This window comes from Cataglyphis hispanica, chromosome 9 (genome assembly GCF_021464435.1).
Source record: "Cataglyphis hispanica isolate Lineage 1 chromosome 9, ULB_Chis1_1.0, whole genome shotgun sequence".
NCBI classification, from domain to species: Eukaryota; Metazoa; Arthropoda; class Insecta; order Hymenoptera; family Formicidae; genus Cataglyphis; species Cataglyphis hispanica.
The window spans coordinates 522,983-546,175 of NC_065962.1; the positions used below are offsets into that span (position 1 = coordinate 522,983).

Sequence of the window (23,193 nt, forward strand, 5' to 3'; positions counted from 1 at the left end):
TCTATTGCATGTTCGATGTGAACGGAATATTTTGAGTGGTATCGCAGGAGCGGGACATGTTTAAACCAGTGCATATATAAAAAGGCAAGCGCCGATGTCCGACTGCTTTATAAACATTATAAACAAATAGCGTATATTACACGTGCGGTCTGAACGTTGAGAATTTTTTCTAGGAAGAACCGTCGGCGCAGATGTGAACAAAAGACGAGAAAAGGAAAGAAAGAGATGTAGAAATAATTAATACTTTTTTAATATTAATAAAATTTTTCACGTGCAAGCAATCATTAGCGCTATCCCTCTTTATCGCACCGTCTTACAAACGCGCTATCCTTCTCTCACGGGAACGCTATCTCTCTCTAACGCACCACCTTACGAACGCCTTGCGCTATCTCTCTCTAACGCATCGCTTTACAAATGCCTCGCGCTATCCCTCTTTATCGCATCGCATTACGAACGCCTCACGCTATCCTTCTCTCACATATTGAGAATCTTATTAGCTGTATCTTTCTCACACGTCCACGTGAACGCCTTGTGCTATTCTTTTCCCACACATTACAGATGTCTCGCCCTATCCCTATCCCACTATGCATGCAAATGCTATCTCTCTTACGTCCACACAAACACATCGCGCTATTCTTCGTCTACCGATCGCGCCGCGGTTACTTATCTTATCACATATCTATCTTACATGTAAGGAAGGGAAGCGAAAAAAATAGATAATCATTTTTTTCATTTTCTTTTAACACATTTATTTATATTACCATACATCACCTCGTTTCAAGGTTTCACACAAAAGTTTATCCACAGCATAAGCTACTAATTCGCAATCTATAATAGATGTTTTATCACAAACATCGCGCAAAATTTTGATTGCATCTTCTCTCATGGCACTAGGCATATTACTTTGCAAACACCGAACAAATTGATCAAAACTCGCATTTACGTCTTCTGTATTCTCATACAATTTTAAATATTCGTGATTTACGCAATGCTAAAGTTCGAATAAAAATAATATAGTTGCTGGTTTCATGTATAAGTAAGAATCGCCTACTGTAAGTTTAACAACACTTGCATCATGTATTTTAACATGTTCCATTACTAGATATTCAATTCTTAGCGAAGAAGGTGTATTCGACTGCAGGAATCGCTCAATATCGACACGTCTTTTGGTGAATATTTCCCATGTTTCATGAGGTAATATTATGTGATTTCCTCGGATATCGTCAAGATGTAATTCCACAAAGGACTTAGGTCCCACGCTGATTCCAATGTCCAAGTATTTATACGCCGTGCGCGTCAATGCAAATTTGCGTAGCAAAATTCGTGGTTTACAACGAGGATTATCACGTCTGAAAAAGGAATACAATTAAATATGGAAAAGTATGGAAAAAACATATATAGAAGATATATGAAACATTTTGTGATACTTACGAATGAAGCGGTTTCTTGTACGACTTAATTTCATCTCGAGGAACATAATAATTCATGCGTTTAACATTGCTGTTCCTTCAGCGGAGCATTTATTACCATTGCTGCCTTTTTCAGCGGAGTACATTTTGTCTCTCGGTTATGAAAAGTAGAGCGGTTGACGTGACACTGATCATATAAAACTGAGTATACGTTTATTTTTTAAAAGTATGATGTGGAGATTAATGCCTTAAAATTTGAATATGAGAAGGAAAAGACAGCCAATGGCTCAGAAAATGAAGAGAAGGGAGAAATAGCCAATTGAAAAGAATTCTTAGAAACGACTCGCGAGGAAAAAAATGGGGAAAAGAAGAGATAAAACATATAAATGTTTACATATTTTTATTTTTCAAAATATCGCAATTATTTTTGATGTTGCGTCCACCAGTTAAATATTTTTAATACATTCTGTAATGCGCAATTCTTAACATGTTTTCCACATCTTATAGTATTATTAACATCTAGATTATTTAAAGATTCAATATCTTCATAATCAGCATCCAAAGTCTCGATAATCAGGTTTTCTCTCGCATAATTCTCAAGCAAATCCACTAGCCATTCGCGTTTCTGACATCCCTTGACGTATACGAGAGTTGGCGTCTCGTCATCCTCTTCTGTGCCAAGCACGGCCGATGTAATCAAACATTTAGCCATGCTGTACGACACGTTTCCGTCTTCCCATCGTAATCCATGGTGATTCGCAATCAGCCAGGAAGCACATGACTTGTCGGATCTTGTGAGAAGATTCCATGGCATAGGACATGTAAAAATATAATGCGCCAGAATGGTCCCCTTTCTCAGCACCGCCACCTCCTTTACGACAAATTTCATCCCGACGAGGAATCCTTGCAAGTCCACGAACGTTGGTACGGACATAATGTTTTTCATATCAGCACGCCGAGAAGAAAACTGCGATTGATTCTAATGCATTATAAGTTTTATATCATCTTATGCCCCCACACTTAGGTGATTTTGCGCACAACGTTGGTCAACGGGTTGTATTGAATCACGCGATCATGTATGATGAGACAGTATGCAGTGGTATTCATCGGTACGTTCTCCTTACACTCAAATTCCAATCTCACATCCACAGTTGCGCTCTTGACCGATTCGTTTTGTCGAGAGCAATCGATAATCATGAACGGACCGTTGCGTAAAAACTGCGTGACGGTGAGACTCGGCTCGAGATACTCGTATCCATAATAATTTTTGCAGAAACGCTGATACGTGTCGTACAAAATCGACCATCTGTTTTTATCGAAATCCAAATTCATATCGTCGTACGGATAACATTCCGAGTTCAGATAGAGTTTCACGTTGTTCAATTTGCAGTCGTCGAATCGACTCGTATCCTCAGACATGACGTTTTTCCGACCTGTCTGTAGAGCGAAGACAACGTATCTCGGCTTCTCCAGCTGAGTCGCGGTCTTAATGGCCCACGAATGTTTGGTTGTATGCTGCAACAGCGGAAACTCGTACAGATCCCACGAGCGAAAACCCATGCTGAGATATCGCCCGCTTTCCAAGGCGCGCAGCATTGACAACTTGTTGACCTCGTTCAATATAACGTGTGGCATTCGCCATTGTATCTTGAATATGTTAATCACAGGCTCCAACGCCAAATTCCCAATCAGACAATTGTTGTCGTTGCGTGATCGTATTAAAATCAACTCATGACGAGCATTAATCACCACGCGTTTGTAATCTTCGCAAAATCCCAATAACATGTAAAGTGGTACGCAAAATTAAAGTATCCATTCGCATTAGTCTGTGCATCCCAACCGGCATTCCTCATAATCACGGTTCTATCGGATGATATCGTTACATAATTCTTGAGTGTGCTAGTTATTCCCACATTTCTGTTACGATCAATCTCCACACCATCGAGTTCGTATCGAATCTCATCAAACATGAACGCGATGCAATTATTTCCCAGGGTCACATTAGATCCTTCAGCTGGTTTGTTTATCGTTAGTTTTCCCTCGATGTATAGAAAACTCTCATACGGCAATGTGTACAGATCCTGTTGTTGTATGGGTATTCGTATTTCGTCGCTGTGTTCAAACGTTGTATTGGCGTACGGATTGTACGTGTGAGTCTCAATCTTGACGATACGATCGTCAAAGACCGGCTCGCCTCCAATGTTAAGGATGTCGGTCATATTTTCTCAGATATTTCGCACCGCAAAGCCCAAAGATTGTAAAAATTCAATGTTCGATATGCTGAGTTTCTTTCTCGTCTTTTTAGCGCAACTTAATGGTGATGATGATGATGATGATGATGATCGGATGATATCATCAATCGATACCGTAAAGATATTATTATCTCTCGCGTTCTTCTTCGAGTCGTTCAACACGAGCATCTCATGTATCGCACGCTAATTTCGTCGCCGTCGTACGTGCAATCTGATGGTGATCTCTTCTCCTCGAAAATTGAGCAATCGTCCGTCTTGATCCGCGACGCGTATCGTTAGATCCGTAATGCTCCGCGCGATGATCGGCAGGTAAATGATCTGCGCAGGCGTTTCCGATATCTTATATCCTGGTGGCACGCTCGGCGAAAATTCATGTATCGTATGAACGCGTTTGTCGTTACTGTATGCACCCGCGGTCACGTTACACTCAATGCGGATAATGTTTACGTTGATGATATTAATCGGTACGTCCGATTGGTGCCACTGTTTCGGCTGCAATATGCGGTTCGAGAATCCCAGCAGTGGGCCAATGTTGTTGGGTTTGTTAAAGTTTATTCTGAAAGCGCATCTGATCTCGCTATTCATCGTATTATAATTGGCACGGAGCATTATCGGGTATTCTAAAGTTTCGTCCTCGTCACCGATCGCTCGAACGGTCTCCTCTCCTGGGATATCACCGCGTTTATCGATACGATTGCTGAAACGAACCACGCGTCGCGGACGTTTCCGTAAAATTGCACGTTTCAAAAATTCATGTATGGCATGTATCTCATACGATCCTTCGGGAATCGTAATTTCCGTGTCATTTTCATCGAAATAAAATTTATTATTCGAGGAATTTACGTTCGGCATCGTATGATAAGTCTCAAAATTTGTTAGACCAAGCTCATAGTCACCATCGCTCAAATCTATGGCTGGATGGTAGTGTGCCGCGAGGACGCTACTCTTCCCAGTCAGCGTGAATGTCATAGACATGTCGGGAAAACTGTTTAACGAATACTGAGTCTTAATGGTGCATCGTCAGGCTTTAAATTCACACCGATCGTCGTCGACAGTATAAAAAAACTGCAGACACAATTGTCCGCAGATACTCTGATCATAAGTTTGAACAGGCGTGTAATTGTATTGTATATTCGTCACGTTCCGCCCGAAATATCGCACCAATTCATTCGGTGGTCGAAGATTACCAAAACTGTCGAAATATATAACGCGATTTTCCCTCTTTGCGTAGGCCACCCAATGAGTACCTGATCCTTTGGTGTTATTCAAATTCACGATGCCACTCTCGTTTCGACATATACCACCGATTGGTAAAGAATCACGCATAAAAACACCTCTAAAGAATGGTATACGCATACGTTTTGCTAGTTGTTCTAATTGTATGTTCGTTGTCACACCCGTAGGCATATTTAACATCTCTTTGACGTTTTTTTTTTCTTCGTTACCACGCCCTGTCCACGTTTGTACGGGCTGAATTACAATCCCTGTCCATATTTGTACGGAGCGAGATAAAGCCCATGACCTTCCATCGCGCGATTGTGGCGTTGCAGCTCCTCCAGCTGATACCGCGCGGCTTTGCTATCGTTCACCGCTTTTGCCACACCGGCTGCTCCACCGATCAAGGATCCGAGCACGCCCAATATCGGTATAATCGGCAATATATAATACACCGCCTCGTTTCGCTGTTGGAAGTATCCGTTTCTTCGCCATCTTTTTCTTCGTCTTCGTCTTCGTCTTCGTCTTCATACCGATCTTTGTCTTGGCCTTCATCGCTGCCCAAACAGCTATAGCTGCTGCTCTCACCCAGAGTCGAATCTTTCGCGACGATGCGTTTTTGCGCTCTCTTAGCGAGTATCCTGTCAGCTGCGTGTCTCTCGGTAAGATCGGTGTTCCGAGAATACGCAACGTCGTGCTCGCGGCACGCCGCGTCCAATGGATTTATACCCTGATCGTCTCTCGCCAATCGTTTTTCCAAATGAGTACCCGGGCCGCAAAATTGATAGCCAGGAATATGTAATTCGATAGGAAATGCGTTTATCGCGCAATTTAATAGGCCTCTACCTATTTTCGTTGACATTCGCTGCAATCTTTTCTCAACGGCGCTGGCCCGATGTGCGTTTGTTGCCACAGTTGATTGTAATGTTCGTAACAGCGACGATATTGTTGAATCTCAAAATTCGCCTTTATATGTTCCGGAAGCTTGTCCCACAGATAATGGATATGATCACCGCACATTCGCAGCAAAACGACTTTCGGTACAAACTGTAACTGTTCGGCGCTCAAATTGCAAATATCGGAAGGTCTCGATAGCAGGATGAACATTATCGCTACTGAGCGATTCGTGATTCCGCACATCTATAAATAGACGTTCGATCCAACTGCCATCTCATTCGATAGTGTGAAAATGAAATTCGTGCGACAAACGTTGGCGATAATCAAAGTGACGAATTGTGACGACAAATTACGGTCGATGGGGGACAACGCGGAGATGTGCATGCATGGTACGATGTTACCGACTACTATACGCGGTATCATTTGCGGTCCTTCGAATTGCGGTAAAACCAACGTGTTGATAAGTTTGATAGAAAGTCCACACGGTGTACGTTTCGAGAACGTGTACGTGTACTCAAAATCGCTTCAACAGCCGAAATATCGATATCTGGAGAATTTATTGACATCAATCGACGAAATTGGTTATTTTACATTTTCCAACAACAGTGACGTTATTCCATCGAGCGAGGCGCGTCCAAACTCGATCTTCGTGTTCGATGACGTGGCATGTGATAAGCAAGATGCGGTGAGAGAGTACTTTTCAATGGGTCGGCACTCGAGCGTCGACTGCTTTTATCTCTGTCAGACGTACGCGAGAATACCTAAACATCTGATACGTGACAATGCGAACCTACTGATTCTGTTCAAGCAGGATGGTACCAACCTGAAACATGTGTATAACGATCACGTGAATACCGATATGTCTTATGATGAATTTTGCGCATTATGTCGCGATTGTTGGCAGCACAAGTATGGATTTGTAGTGATAGACAAAGACAGTTCGCTCAACGATGGTCGGTATAGAAAAGGATTTAACGTGTTCGCGATACCGCAAAGATTAGTCGTTGCTGATACATCGTGGTGAAACGTAAAGAAATTGACACTCTATTGACATGGCTGACAGCGAGGGTATTCATGAGCGCGAGAAGATTGCGAGGAAAATTGCGAAAACGAGCGAATCGATTCGCAAGAAACATCGCGCTTTGAAGACCGGTAAAATCGAGGAGGATATCGTATTAGACAGACACTTTAGACCTCTCATCGGACCACTACAAAAGATTGTCGACAACTCTAGTTCGATCGTGGTAAAGAACGAGCCGGGAAGTAACATCGACGCGGAAATCGAACCGTTAATCATCCGGAAGCGTGAGAAGGATGCAACACCGAAAAAGAGAGAAAAACAGTCTGACGTCTGGTCGAATCACTCAGCGACACCGCATAAATCGAAACGATTGGTCGCTTCACCGGACGAACCGCCGATAACCTCTACACCGTCCGTAACAACGAGAATCGTACCTACGATGCCTGAATTACTTGCTCGCGAGGATGTTTTCGAAACCACGGATGATTCGCTCGTAACGTCCGTTCGAAATCAATTGCAAACGCCGGAAGGTCAAGAAATGTTGCGAGATCAGTTAGGTCCATTGGATCAAAAGTATATCTGGCCTGTCCTGAGCGGTGATCAAAATAGTGGTATAGATAACGTGTTTGGTGTTTATCTCGATCAGGATGGAATGATGTTCGGTAATAAACATTTTGACGTGGACAATGCGGATAGCATAATTATCGATCAGGTGTACGATACGCCGGTACACCTGGTCTTTACACGTTGATCTTCAAGAGAACCCCTAATGACGTCATCTATACAGAGGATGATAAGCAAACATATAAGAGCATGCTGTTGACAACGAGCGCGCATAAAGACAATCACGATGCACATGATCGAATACGGGTAACAGAGGATACAAGTACAAAGAAATAATCGTACCGTTGATGTTGATCTAACCGAGAAAGGAAAAATCTGGAAAAGGAGTATTTATGCCTCGAGCGATGTCGCTAACCGACAATAAGATTGATTACGTGCACTGGGACGATCCCAACGAGTTGGTGAATCGTCTACGATTGCTCGACGCTTCGTGCCAAGCGGGTCACAACAGTCACGATAACGAAATCCTGTCGATCATCGAAGAACTTCGCGAAGCCGGCATTATTATAAATTAAACTGTGTCTCGATACAACTAATCAATCGATTGGTATCACTCGCATCGATATGCATATCAACAAATTTGGATTATTTGAACAGCGAAATGATACATAGAGTACATACGAACTGATCATAGAGTGCTGAAAAGTTACGTGCGCGAAAACGCTCTATGTCGCATCGCTACGGACTATGACGCGAGGTCGCGCAAGATTCGCCGTGTAGCGCAACCTGAAGCCGATACCGACGCCGTCAACAAACTATACGTGGATCAGTGTGTTAAAACGTTGAAGAATCAACAGAAAGAGTCAGACGAGAAGCTTGCTGCGTTCGAGAAAGACGTGCGAGCATTTCAAATTGTAATAAATGAGCTTCGGCGTGCGAATATCGCTAGATCAGAAACAAGTAGTCAAAACGTCAATGAAACATCAACAAACGACGATGAAACATCAACGAAACGCTAACAAATGTCATTGAATAAAACACCAACAAAACATCAACAAACAATGGACAGCAACAACCGGTTCAAGATCAGCTATGAACGATTGACCACGACGGACGGCAACGAACAGCAACGAATGGTTTAGGAATGGCTGTTGAATCGTTGTTAAACGGCTCAGAAACGGCTCAAACTGCTCAGGAATGACTCAGAAACGGCTATGAACGGCTAACGGACTACTATCGACATACGGAGGATAAAGAACCGCTATTGAAACGAAAATAAACAGCTATTGAATGGTTAAAAAAAAATTTCAGATATAAATGATAATGTAATTTCTTCACATATATTACGCGCCAAGACACCAATCGCATCGTTAAATTACATTACATGTTAAAATCCGATAAAAATATCGAGAAGCTACGACTCGTCGAGGAACTGCATGCTCCAGCGAGAAGAAATTTTCCCCGAAGACGCGTCATAGTGCGGGGTTACGACGATCTGTGGCAAGATGACATCGTCGAGTTGCGTCCGTACTTGTTTTTCAACAAAGGCCATCACTACATACTTACCATCTTCGATGCTAAGCAAATACGTGTGGTCTGTGCCGCTCAAGAGTAAAGGTGGAAGCGAGACGGTTGATGCTATCGCTGAAATAATTTGAGATAATAAAAAATGTCCGAGAAACATGCAAACTGATATGGGGAAAGAATTTTACAATACCGACGTGCAACGCCTCATGAAGAAACACGACATCAATCATTATTCCACGTATTCAGTGTTGAAGACCATTGGTCGTCGAACGATTTAATCGCACGCTGAAAAATGATATGTGGAAGATGTTTACGCTCAACGGAACTTACAAATGGGTGGACGAATTGCCGCGACTCGTGTCGGATTACAACGCGCGCAAGCATCGAACGATCGGTATGCGACCCGTCGACGTTACCCCCGCGATCGCTGAAAGACTCTTGGCTACGGTGTACAACGCGATAAAGATAGCGGGTCCTGCAAAGTTCAAAATAGGTGACTCGATACGCGTTAGCAAATACAAGATGATTTTCGAGAAGGGTTATACACCGAATTGGACCACCGAGGTGTTTAAGATCGTTAAAGTGCAGCGTACTAATCCCGTAACCTATCTACTCGAGGACTATCGCGGAAAATCCATCGCTGGAGCGTTCTACGAGTACGAGTTGCGTCGCGCGAATTATCCGGACGTGTACCTCGTGGAGAAAGTACTGCGCAGGAGGGGTGACGAGATTTACGTAAAATGGTTGGGATTCGATGGATCGCATAAATCTTGGATACACAAGGACAATGTCATTTAATTAATACAAACTGCATTTTATTCTAACATATAAAAAAAATGAAATATGATACATATAAAATCTGAAATATGTAAAAATATATGTAAGATATATACAGCATATAAAATATAAAATATAAAAGAAAAATAAAGATAAAAGTATATTTCTTTTATTTTCCTGCTTCGATAGTCAATAGTATAATACATTGTGTTACATACATACACACACACACACACACACACACGCGCATGCACTATATTACATTATGCTACATTATAATGATATTCGGTAATGTCTTCATGGTAACAAATTGGTCGAGTCAGGTACGATATACCGCTTGTCATCGTATGGACTTAGAGCAATTTTTGTCTCACGAATGGTATATACTTCATGCAATTTTGACCTTATACATGATTGCTGTCGAGTCATTTCAATCTCTTCGTGAAGGTACTGCGTGTAATCATCAAAAGTTATAGTACGCGCAACTACATTACTCTTGACGTCATTAACCTTTTTTGTATCCTTTTGTAACGACCTGTGTCATTACGAGAGCCTCGCGGACCGTCCACCCGTCCGCAGAAGAGGCCGGCGCTTAGCGCCCCACAAAATTTCACATAGCCGCGCCGTTGCGAGGCAGCGAGCCCATCGTATGAGCCGCCGCTGGGCCATGCGATCCCCCACTAGGACGGCGCGAGTCTAAATAAGGGAAGCCGGCCGGGTATATAAGCCGGCTCGACACGGCTCTCGGCACCATTCCCTGGTCCCGATCCTCGGGACACTCGAAGCCTCAGAACGCTCTCTGAGTCTCCAGTTGACCGATTCTTCTCCCGTTCCTTCGACCTGGTCTAGGAGACGAGTGCTCTCGTCTCCGGCCGAGTGCTCTCGGCGTCCAGTCCCGTCGGTGCGAGGGAATGCTCTCCCTCACACCAATCACCTCCGGCCCGGGGGACGAGTGCTCTCGACGGCCGGCGTTGTCCGCGACGAAGAGTGCTCTCTTCGTCGCCTCCTCGCTATACCGGCGACTTCGCCCACCGTGCGACGATCACCGGTGGTCCGCGATCGGGAGCCTTAAGCTCCGTCCGTTCGACATCGCGTCCGCGTCGCTTGCACATACCACGCGTAGTCCATAAGCCACCTATATTAAGTAGAGAGCCGGTGCCCGCTCGTGACGCCAGGAACAGCATCTCCGGCGCTCAGTCCTTCTCAGGATAAGTCGCCAAGCGCGCCGGCGGGTCCCTAGTCCTTTTCAGGATAGACCGCCGAGTGGTGCAAATCCTCGGATTCAGACGTCACGCCCTGGCAAGGTTTTCCGTTAAGAGTACGGGTTCGCCGCGGTCGTCCCCGATTTTGTTAACCGATCCCGTTCTCTTATTTTCTCGTATAGCGATTCCTCTTATATTAATTTTACCGCTTCTGTTATTATGGGCCGATCCCATTTGTTTGCTCCCTAAGTTAAGTCCGCCATATTCTAGCGTTTGAAACCCGGGCTCCGTGCCCAAATTGTATTCGCGAGTCCTATGTATGTCGGCCAATTCTATTGTACCATGTATTCGCACGAATAAATCTTTATTATTTGTTGGCCAAATCGAGTGTGTGATTTGCGAGCCCGAGTCTCTTCCTTCTATCGAATCCTGGAACCGGCGAGCCGATCCGTGGCGTCGGGAAGGGTAGTTTGTTACACTTTTTACCAACTACTCGTAACGCGTACATTTTTGCTCTAAGTCCAACGAATTCGGTCATGATCGCGCCATTATTTTCATCAAGCCCGGGACTTTTTTATTTACAAGCGGTATATCGTACGCGTTGTTAGCCGGATAATCGCTCGTATCGAATCCATCGATATCGCGTTTCATATTCTCATATATATCGTCGCATTTAATGTAATAAATTAAATTATCTGTATCGGTGTACTTTACAATTTTCATGATATAACGGTAGCATGTATTCATGATGAAATTCATACAAACACACTTTCGATATATCAAGTATGCACATACCGACGTAGATTGGTTTATTAAATTTTACCTCAAGTTTGCGCAGTTCAACGGCGACTAAATTTTCTGAAAAGATAATCCTGCTGTGAAAATTTGGTTTCGCGATCATAGCCTCCGCGCCATATCGTCCGTCCCACTTTGTTAATAATTTTACATCAACGTGATTGCGCACGTTTTCCATAGTTTTACCGAATACCGCGTTATTCATTAATTTGTACAAATTTTTTTCGAAATCATTTCTCGCGAGTGTTCGAAATTTTGTATTGAGTTCGATGTAATCGCGGAGCCATGCGGATTGAGTGAATTGTAATACGCGATGTATTTTTGTGACGCGAAGACCATGACGCGTGCACTGTTGCAGGTTGCGATAGTGTATGACATAACGCTTCTTATCATATAATGTTGCGAGGAGCTTGTCCTCCCGCTTACCGGGAGGTTTATCGCGTATCGGGCAAAACGGTAGGTCAGCGTGCGCATTGTGAAGATGTTGCGGATACTCTAGATCGACCTCGAGAATATAACCTATCGGTGAATCGGAAGCGATCGCGCTAATGTTAAAATCAGAGATGTCATCGACCCATCGAAAATCGGCATAAGGCAATGGTTGACACATTGCCCATCCGTATAAGTTGTTTACATCAAAGTACATCAAATACGATGAAGATTTCGATGGATCGTACGACCGCATATACTTGTTATTAGCATGCGCGTATCTGCCGGAGCACTGACTTAGACCACTGCGAATACCACGTTCAATAAACATAGCCATGTCGATATCAGTAAGTAATTCGAATTTAATTTTTGTATGTTTCAACATGGCATCCCATGTGAAACCTGGCAAAGTGTAATAATACGCGGAGTCGAGGCCATAACTTTTAATGCAACTTTCGCGAAATTTTCAAAAATATCTGCTAATAACAAGACATCTGTTTTTAAATAACGATCGCTGTATTCGCCTAGCGTTCGAATGGAGAACCGCTTCCAGACAGTCTTGGCGTGCGCGTAATCGCTCTCGGATACAGTGTCACCGGTTAAAGAATTGTGAAATGAATCGCGCGGTGGTAAACACGTATCTTTCAACCTGTCTACGCAGTCAATATATTCGTACGGAAAGATACCCTTCCGTGTTAATAAATTGAAATTGTCTTCATTTTGAAATTTTGATTTTAAAATTTTGAATTTGTCTTTATTTAAAAAAGATGCCAATTTGTCAAGGCTGGCCGAAAGAAATTTATATGAATCTATAAAACGCAATTTGATATGATTTTTTTCTTCTGCAAGTTTAACACTTTTTGTAAAAGATATATATTTTTCTTTCGTTATCGGTAATACGTCAATTCTCCCTTCGAAAGCTGTAGCTATTTCCCTGATAATAAAATGTGAATCATAACCGGATAAATTATGAAAAACTATTGGAATGTAAAAAGAGTCTTTATAATTTAAATTACAATTCGAATGCGCGGGACCTCGGTATCGCTCGGTCAGATGACAATGATCGCGTACTCGTGTATCGTCCGGCGCGAATGGTTTCTCGCAAATGTGGCAATGCGTCGCGCTGCGAAATGTCTCACACTGTTCGTGTGAGAGAGTTACCATAGGAACATTCGCGGATATTATATTTTTTACACGGTGCGCTAAATTTTTAAGTTCTTCGACAAACCACGTGATACAATCGACATTACGGCGAGAATAATACGCGGATAATGTTTCATCGTACGCGCAATGTATATAATAAGCTACGCTAAATACCTCGTGATGTTGAAATGTGTATGTAGACATTATCGGATCATTGTTAGTCTTCTTCAGCATGCACTCTAAGTCGGTGTATACGACAAAAGGCAGCAGCTCTTTCCTGTTGTAATTGTTGAACTCGAGCCATTTATCCTTCTCGCTTGGTAACCGGATGGCGCACTCGTTCATTTGTTGGTAGTCTATCGTGTGCGACTGCAACTTGTTGTTGGATTCAAAATAGTGTAAACATCTGTAAACAGAAATAGAAATAATTAATTAATTAATTTTTCTTTTGTATATAATTTATATATTGCATTTTTTTATTATTATTATTAATTATACGTATCGATCACAAATATATTTTCTGTGCTCTTTCTTGCTCAATTGCGAGCTCACGAGCCGGGATAAATTCTTGATCCATGCAAAATGTCCGACGTTGTCGTCCCGTGGATCTTGCACGTAAAACAAGTTGATGTGTTTATCTCTCTTTAGCTCGCTCAGTCGAATCGGGACAATGTTCTTTTCTTCGAGGCAATATACATTTATGGAGATATCATTGGCACGTTCAAATTTTTTAATTTGATTCACAGTCACTGGAAACTCAATGTCTTGGAGATTCAGCACTGCCGTATAATGTGGATACGATGATTCTCGTTCTGAATTTCTTTCAACTGGATATAGAGCAGCAACCACAGACCATGCGAAACACGCATTGTCGTTAAATTGCACGTTTATTACCGCTTTCTTCTTCATTATTTCTTGCGGTAATTTTATGTGACATCCTGCACGCATTGGATTATATTTATTTATATTAATTGTCAAATCTAGTATTCGCGACAAAGCCCACCCACTGTCACGTTCTTGAAATTCTTCGAGCGATGCTAGAGTGGGCTCGATAACGCGCCGCTCATACCAGTCGTGTAAATCTGATGTGCGAAATAGTTCACAGTTTTTCATATTAATGCTTTTATTTGCGCGCTTATCACCTGTCACAAACTCGCCGTTGAACACAGTAGTCACTTTTATATTAAAATGTTTTTTTATCGCGTTTTGCACGTGTTCGAGCACAATGTCTTTGACATCCTCGAGAAATTGACGCGGTTCGATATAGTTTGTGTTAATCACCGCACCGGTCAATACGCGGTTTTTGAACGCGGTATTGATTTCCTGCCAAACGTGTCTTTTCGCGTTATTGTCACTGTAATCACCACACTGGAATAAATTGTTTTTCTAATCGAGTCTTTACACCCTTGAGTCGCGCGATTCTGGCCACCAAAGATTGCCGAACTCCGATCGAGAGTCGCAGACGCTTGGCACGACTACTTTTTTCGAACTGTTTGATAAATTCTTCGCACCGCTGCGTCCACGCGAAATATTCGCCTAACGTAGCGACTTGTGGGATTGTTCCAACAGGTCGCGTTCAGTCTGTTCGGTCCATTTTCCATGTTTTTTTTTTTTTCTTTTTACAGTGTGCAAATCGGGCACATATTACACGGAAAGATCTGATATAAAGATCGGATTGCTGCAATTGGAGCAGAATCGATCATCCACTGCATCATGTAACTCAATCACATGCCTCCGAATAGCATACATGTATCCGAAATCAGTGTCTGATACAACAATCATGCACGAAGTGCATAAAGCTAAAGCACCACCTGTGGAATAACAAAAGTAGATGTAAGTAGTGCAACACTTTGTACGTCCGTTTAGCGTAATGATTTCCGAATGAGACACTATCCTGTCCATTGTTTCCGTAAGATCCTCACTTTGATCACTAATGTAATTATTGTCATCTGACAATGCGTGATCTTCATCAGATTCGTCTAATATAGCTTCAAAATTATTATTGTCTATCTGTTCCATTTTTTCCAAATTATTGTGGCGAAATCTTTTTCTGTATTGAACACTAAACACTACTGAATACTTTATACCATACACACAAAATTTTAAAAAAATTTCAAAGTATTCACTATATTTTCCACTCAATGTATACACTTTCAAATCTTTCAAAGTATCCACTATATTTTTCTAATCGATGTATACACTTTCAAATCGTATATTACTATGATTTGACACCCCTTCGTTCTTCATTATTTATCGCTTTTTTGAAGGGTGTCTAGAAAACAAAAATTGTGTACGAGGTTCTAGTTTTACGAATTAGATTTGTGCAGAAGTAGGGATCTTCCAACTTTGACGAATTAAAGATTATGCTAACGTCTTCATTAGGCGGGGTGTTTCTCCTACTTTTCTTATTTTACTCGTGGTGATCGTCGATTGGTGAGTTCAATATTGGTTCGAGGGTTTCTTTGCACGTGAATGTTAGAGAAAATTCTATTATTATTTTTATTGCTATGGATGCAATTGTGTTCATTTGCAGGGTATTTTATTAGAAGTTTTATCTTGTCGGTATCTGCGGCCGAATCAGCGGCCGGTCATCGACTCTTTTCAAAAAAGGGAGTGTTTTATTAGAAGTTTCATCTTGTCGGTATCTTGTCGATATCTTTTAATTTTTTTCCACCAAAAAATTTTGGTAAGGGATATCTTATTTTTGTCATCTCGAGGAGACCGGCGTTGTTTCATCACCGATCTTCCTGAACGGCTTTTCATAGAAAAGAAATGAAAAGGACCGCGATTGTTCTATTTTATTTTATATTATTTATAAATTATAGCAGCCAGACATCGGCGCTCAACGATTCCAAAAAAGGGGGTGTTTTGTTAGAAGTTTTATCTTGTCAGTATCTGCGGCCGGATCAGCGGCCGGACATCGGCGCTCGTCTTTGTATATACGCACCGGACATAAATATATCCGCTCCCCATCCCCTGCTCGCGCGACGTCAGACCCCCCGCGCCATCAAGTTCCCCGCGTGGCTTCTCCTCTCCCCGCACACTTCGGAGGACCGGAGTTAGAACCGGTCTAGTATTCCTACTATAGATTAACTTTTTTCACAAGATAGCATGCTTGACTGACTAGCAAAAGACAATTTTTCCTCACTTCTATCAAACGGAAAAATTTTCATGAATAATAATGCGCGACAAACTATCTTAACACATTATTCATAAACAATTGTTACTTAAATATTTCTGAAACTATTTTATTTTGCTTTTTAAAAAAAAATTATTTTTTTATGTAAAGTAAACAACATACTTGAATAGTGTGCGATATTGGTCGACGATCTTCTAAAATGGTGTCAATAACGTTATTATCTAACAATGTGTTTTCCGGAATAAACGCGGTATGTGCTTCTAGAATCCCAATAAACTCTCTATATGTGTTTAATAATATTCCGTACATCATGTTTGTTTGCATATAATCGACTAGATGGATGAAACTAAATAAATAAATAAATGTAATTATTAATGTATAAAAACATTTAACTTTTTCGTTAATTTACAATCACTTTAAATTTTTTCTTTATAAAATATAATCAATATCTATTCACATTGATATAAAAATAAAACAAAAATAAAAACTGATAAGTAGTATAGGGGCAACTATAGCGAGACAGGAATGTCCCCCCTTTTCCCCCTTGGCGCCAGCCCCCCGCTGTGATCCCTTCCCCCCCTGTCCCCCTGGGCAGGTACCTGAGAAAAAAAGAGTGGGGACTCGTGGACGTCCACGAGGCGATTTTTTAATTTTAAAAATTTTTTAAGAGTGGGGGGAGTCGTGGACGTGCACGAGGCAGTTTTTTTATTTTTTATTTTTTCCTGGGCTGGAAATACTCGGGCTGGAACCTGGGTCTTCTGCTTTTCTGGTCGGGGTCCTAGTGCGGTGGGCTAACTGAAATCTTACAAGAGTGAGAGTTAGATGGGGCATTTAAGCGAAGAGTAGGTCTCTCCGGCCCGGCGACCGAGCGCTCCGATTGGATTGTCCTATAGTTGCCGGCTGTTTGATTGGTTCCGACGAGCTGGAAAAACGAGAGAGAAAATAGAGTGAGAGAGAGAGAAAGTGGACAAGATGTCCGAGGTGTCAGAAGCCGGTAAAATATCGGCCGCCGAAGACAGCAGAGATGTCCCATTGCATTCCCCTCCTCCTCCTCCTCCTCCTCCTTCTCCCCCAGCCCTGTGGAAAATCGAAAAATATCGCATGACATACGGTATCTCTCGCCTTCGAGCGTCCTTACGGAAAAACTTCGAACTACAGCGAGCGCGTCGCCCGCGTCTCTCCTTCTTGCTGAAAAAAGAAAAATCACCTAGTGCGGAATTATCAGTTATCAAGACATACAAACGTAATACGAAGCGTTCACGATCGGACATGATTGTCCGCGCCGGTCGAGTCATGCAACGCAGGTAGACGCGATGTCGTCATCGGAGGCGATACGCTATCGGAGATTGAAAGAGCTATGGCGCCGCAGAGTCTAGGAAGGAAAGAAGGAAGGAGAGAAAAGGAAAAAATTGAACGTTTTCAGGTAATATTTAAAATTAATATTTTAACATTTACATTAAATTTAACATTTTTATTTACGCTACAGAAATGTTTTGTACAATTTTCTTACATTTAAATATAATATTTATAACATTTACAAAAAGATGTTAACTCTTAATGGATGGAAAATATGGGAATTCGTTGTTTTTTCAATTATTTAGCTGCATATTTTTCCCACTCTTTTCCTTATATTTCAGTATATAAGTAAGGCGAGAAAACGCGGAACTTTATTCATTTGAGTTTGCTCGAAATCTTCATTTCGGCTTCGGTACAAGTATTCGTCGTTGTTGTGACCAGTGTTCAACTAGTTCTCGGTAAAAAAGTGATAAAAATGGCCGCCGCAAAAAAAGTATCCAGTGAACGGAAAAGCTAACCGATTTTGTTAAATCTACTCACGTTTGTGATATTAACAAATCGGGCCTCAAGACCGACTTCGATAGAAGAAACGATCAGCGATATTTATTATTATCGACGACGTACGGGCTTAACGCATCGTATACTAAGAAGATTCACGTGGGATTGCAGGCGACGAGTGAAAATTGCTTTGTACCGATTGTAAAATTAACAGGCAATTATGCAGATGGAATATGTCTCGACACCGACACCTGGCAGCAATTTCAAATCAGCATGGAGCAGATGAAGCAGTATTTGTGCGAGAATCAAAAATCCAAACCAAGTCCGATTATTATCAACAATATTTCCATCGGCTTCACAACCGCTTACGGAACAAGGGCAGTGATAGTGAGTTATAAGGAAAATGCGGGACAACCGGCGAATAATAACGAGACGGAGGAGCAGCCCCCGTTGAAGAAGCAAAAAACGTACAGCGTCGCCATTGTGATGCAGAAAACTACTTTTGTCGGCCTGGAAGATATCGCAAGATGTGTGGACGCTCATTTGGCACGGTTAATTCCCATTACCGACACCGTCAACGCGTGCTCCAAATACCTGATTAACGAAATAGAATTAAAACTTCCCTCGTCTTACGTAGATTGTGAAATTATAAAACTTACAATTAGAGGTAATTTTGAAGAAATCGAGCGCGATGTACGAACACAAATAAATAATTTACCATTTTTAGACGTATATTTTAATATTGTATTCGAAGAATTGCTTTCGCTAGGTTTTAATGAAATTGTACGTATAATTTTACTAAAGCGCAATTGTTAGTTTTATAAAAAAGAAAAATTTTATTTTCAATAAATAGAATGTTTTAACCTTAAAAAACTTAAATATATTTTCTTTTACCCTACTTCTTTCCTATTAATCACCTCTCCCCTCTTCCTCCCCTCTTCTTTACTATTAACATAAAAAATTTTATCGCCTAGTAATATTGCGCGTTAGCCGCGCGTTAGACGAACATCTTATTTTTAGCATAAGCATGCATAGAGCACCGCGTACAAGCTCGTAAGCAGCGGTGCTCAAAAAACGCTGACGCGAGCTCACCTCCGCGAATACGCTTACTCGCGTCGATTCCGCGGCTGCTTATCAGCTAATTGGCCGCGGTACTTTTCGCTCGTTCGCCGACCGGAAACGCTAGCGCGAGCACGGATAAGCTTATTATTCCTCGCATACACGAGCAATATTAAAGCAATATTCGAATGTACATATTTTTTACGTAACATTAAGTATCATCGGCTACTTTTTTATATTTATGAAAGCGCGCGCAAATGCCAAATCGTTCATTTCGCAAAATGGACGTACGGTGGAAACATCCGTGGACGTCGATCGTCTGCGGTCCTACGGGATGTGGAAAAACAATTTTCGTAAAAACGTTTCTTCAATATTTATCCGTCATGTCCGATGTTAGATTCGAGAGAATTTTATTTTATTACGCAGAATGGCAAGACGCGTATCAGCGTTTACAGTACGTCGCAAGTGCGTCAAAAGAAGAGGAGGAGGAGGAAAAGGTGGAGGAAAGAGCACGAAAGACGGATTACGTTAATAATGTTTTGATAAAATCGAAGAAAAATATAATTGAATTTCGCGAAGGATTACCGCGTCCGGAAGATTATTCCAACGATCCGCTCTCGCCAAAATTAATAATAATTGACGATCTTATGAGAGAATCATCGTCGTGCGACGCTATCGTAGATCTATTTACCAAAGGAAGTCATCATAAGAATCTCAGTGTTATACTCATCTCGCAAAATCTCTTTCATCAAGGACGTGGACAACGCCACATATCTCTGAACGCGAATTACATAGTTTTTAAAAATCCACGCGATCGCGCACAAATTCGTCATCTAGCGCGTCAAGTATATCCCGATAATCCAAAATTTATGGAAGAAGCGTACTACGACGCTACATCGAGACCTCACGGGTATTTATTGCTCGATTTGAAACAATCGACTCCAGACGAATATCGTTTTCGCACGTGTATCTTTCCCAACGATACTCTGCATTACGCTTACATTCCGCGTAGATCGAATAATAGAAGTGGAGGAGGTGTATAAAGGACAATATTCGCGTTCGCAGCTTGTCAGTCGTGTAATTGCAGCGTAATGGTGAAAAAGACGCGGGTAATAAAATTCGACGTCTTCGACATCGGATAAAGCAATAAAGAATGCTAGACGCTCTATCGGTGAGAGAAACTTATGTCTTTTGAAAACTTTGTGTCATTTGAAAAAAATCAAAGAACAGCATTCTTACGTACGGCCGATATTAATCTCGTAAAGTGTATTCAAGAATGCATTTTCAATACACTCAAAGGCAACGTGCCGCTTCGTTGTAGCGATAAGAAGCATTTAGGCAAACATAAAACGATTTTACGGCGTGTAGCGGCAAAAGAGGGTAATTGGAAGGCTAAAAGAAAATTGTTGATACAACGAGGTGGGTTTTTACCATATCTTATCGGCCCTATACTTACAGCTGTATTATCGAGGATTATCGGTGACTAAAGAGAAAAATTCCTGTCTATATCGTGTTTTTCCGGAAAAAATAAAAAGATACAAATTATCAATAGAACTTTGAATAATGGAGAGAGCTAAAAAATGGTTTTGATTTCTACCGAAAATCTCGAGAGAATGCAGCGTATGCAACCGGAAGTGTCACCCGTTATACCAACTGACAATCCGACGAAGAAAAATATGGAAATATCAAATACGGAAAATGTTATTAATAATACGGTACGGACACCGGGAACACCTTTGTCGCGACTTGACGCTGAGATGTGGCGTATTTTGAATCTCGCAACTCCTATAGATGAGGACAAAAATGGAAATTGTATAAAGAAGTACTTCAACGTTATCTTCACTTTGTTCGCGAGGCAGAAAAACGTTTACGCGATAATACAAGGGCTAACGAAGAGGACGATAACGTCGAGCAGAACGAAGAAACGAATTTAGATGACGCCGATGATAATGAGCTTATGGAAACGTCAAATTTAATCGATAGCGTGCGTGGTGATGGCGTCGATAGTAGTAGTAGTAGCAGTAGTTTCGGAAAAAGCGCGTACAATCGGCTGAAATGATTAAAGAAATAGTCAGCAACGTACCGAAAACTTATCGCGATAAAGCGCGCGCCCTATTAAAATATTTGATCGATATTCCTCCATCGAAGATTAGCTGGGATAGGCGAGGACTCGTAACTATAGACGGTGACGTCATAATGGATTCGAATATCACCGAACTTATAAATGATGCGATACGCGAAAGGAAAACAGTAAAAGCAACCGGAAGAATTCAATTTGCGCGTTTATTACATGACATAGGCACACCTTCCAATCTCATTGGAAATCGCGATTTATTACATACGGCCGCGCGATCTCATCGTATTAAAAGCACGTTACCGCGTGGAAGTTCCACTCCGAAAACTTCATTAGCGCGCTCAAAGTCGTGTAGACGTAAGGTGCACGAATCTAGCGAAATCGAAGGTGATACGGCGTTTATATCGGCCGGCGAGGACGAGGGTGACAAAACATTAACAGATTACGTAGAGCTGTCGCCGACAAAGAAGAGAAAAGGTTTACTCGACTGGAGCAAACTCGAATGACGGAACTCGAAAAATTCTATTACAATCCCTCGCATTATGCTGGATATTCAGCGACGGCCAATTTGTCGCGAGCTGCTAAACCGAATTTCACGCGTAACGAAGTCATCGACTGGCTTAAATCGCAAGATGCGTACACGCTGCATCGTCCAGTGCGCCGAAAATTTCCGCGTTTACATTATAATGTGACAAACATCGATGACTTATGGGAGGCTGATTTGATCGATCTACGTAATCTTAAAAGCTACAATGACGGCTATTCATATTTATTGACGGTTATCGACGCCCTTAGTAAATTTGTTTGGGTAGAACCTTTACGTGATAAGACAGGTAGCTGTGTAGTAAAAGCCTTTCAACGCATATTCTCGAGAAACAATGACCGTTTACCCGTATACCTGCAAACCGACAAAGGTAAAGAATTTATCGCTCGTCATGTACAAAATTTCTTAAAAGAAAAAGATATTCGTTTTCGCGTAACGCGTAATCCCGATATCAAAGCAGCTATAGTGGAACGATTTAATAGAACGCTCAAGGAACGGATGTGGCGTTATTTTACACATAAAAATACGAGGCGTTACATAGATGTTTTGCAGGATATCGTTCGCGCTTACAATCACACGCGTCACTCCACCATCAAAATGCAGCCTGCAGTCGTTACGCTAGAAAATGCACGTGTAGCGCGTGAAAATATGATTCGTCGTTGGAATGACATCGAGCAGAAAAAGAATCGCGGTCGTAGACAAAAGGCTAAATATAGCGCGGGTGATTTTGTACGGGTCAGTAGAGCAAAGGTAGCCTTTGAGAAAGGATACGAGGCAAAGTGGAGCGAAGAAATATTTCGAATTCACCGTGTTCTCGAATGGAGAAAACCGCGCGTATACGAACTAAGCGATTTAGCGGGTGAAGTTATAGACGGGTTTTTTTACGAACAAGAATTAGCGCCGGTTATTAAAGACTTGCAGGGGGAAGAATTTATCGTCGAGCGTGTGATAAAAAGCAAGGGTCGTGGAAATAAAAAACAATTATTAGTTAGCTGGCAAGGATATCCTTCAAAATTCGATTCTTGGATACCCGCTGAGAGCTTAAAGATTTTAGATAAAAATGAGGGAGGATGAATTTTATATGGTTCTTCCGAGCAATAGCAGCATGCGCTACTTTCCGGAGAATAAAACCACCTGTTTCACCATCGAATTACCTCAGCGTATAGATTTGCACGAGCGGTGGGAAGTAGCGCTCACGGAGATTCAATTTCCGTGTAGTTTTTTACATATACGAGCCGGAGAAGGATTAATGAGATTCATCGATATTACAGAGCGCGATAAGACAATTAACGCTATGAAAGCGCAAGTACCTTCGGGTATTTACTCGACCGTGCGAGATATTATAGATGCTG

The 23,193-nt window shown here is 41.8% G+C and overlaps 3 protein-coding genes across 3 annotated transcripts; 1 reads left to right on the plus strand and 2 right to left on the minus strand.

The window, feature by feature from the left end:
• Positions 1–2,429: 2,429 nt before the first annotated feature.
• On the minus strand, positions 2,430–3,628 carry LOC126852137 (uncharacterized). The gene is made up of 2 exons (XM_050596623.1): positions 3,250–3,628; positions 2,430–3,172 (listed from the first exon to the last, which is right to left on the minus strand). Exons 1-2 carry the CDS (start codon positions 3,626–3,628, stop codon positions 2,430–2,432), a joined length of 1,122 nt encoding a protein of 373 aa, XP_050452580.1.
• Positions 3,629–9,959: 6,331 nt separating this feature from the next.
• On the minus strand, positions 9,960–14,433 carry LOC126852138 (uncharacterized). The gene is made up of 4 exons (XM_050596624.1): positions 13,738–14,433; positions 13,105–13,641; positions 11,688–12,490; positions 9,960–10,112 (listed from the first exon to the last, which is right to left on the minus strand). The coding sequence occupies exons 1-4, from the start codon at positions 14,342–14,344 to the stop codon at positions 9,960–9,962; spliced, it is 2,100 nt and encodes a 699-aa protein (XP_050452581.1). The 5' UTR covers positions 14,345–14,433.
• A 7,366-nt stretch (positions 14,434–21,799) lies between these two features.
• On the plus strand, positions 21,800–22,915 carry LOC126852139 (uncharacterized). The gene has a single exon (XM_050596625.1). The coding sequence runs from the start codon at positions 21,800–21,802 to the stop codon at positions 22,913–22,915; it is 1,116 nt and encodes a 371-aa protein (XP_050452582.1).
• The last annotated feature ends 278 nt before the right edge of the window (positions 22,916–23,193 follow it).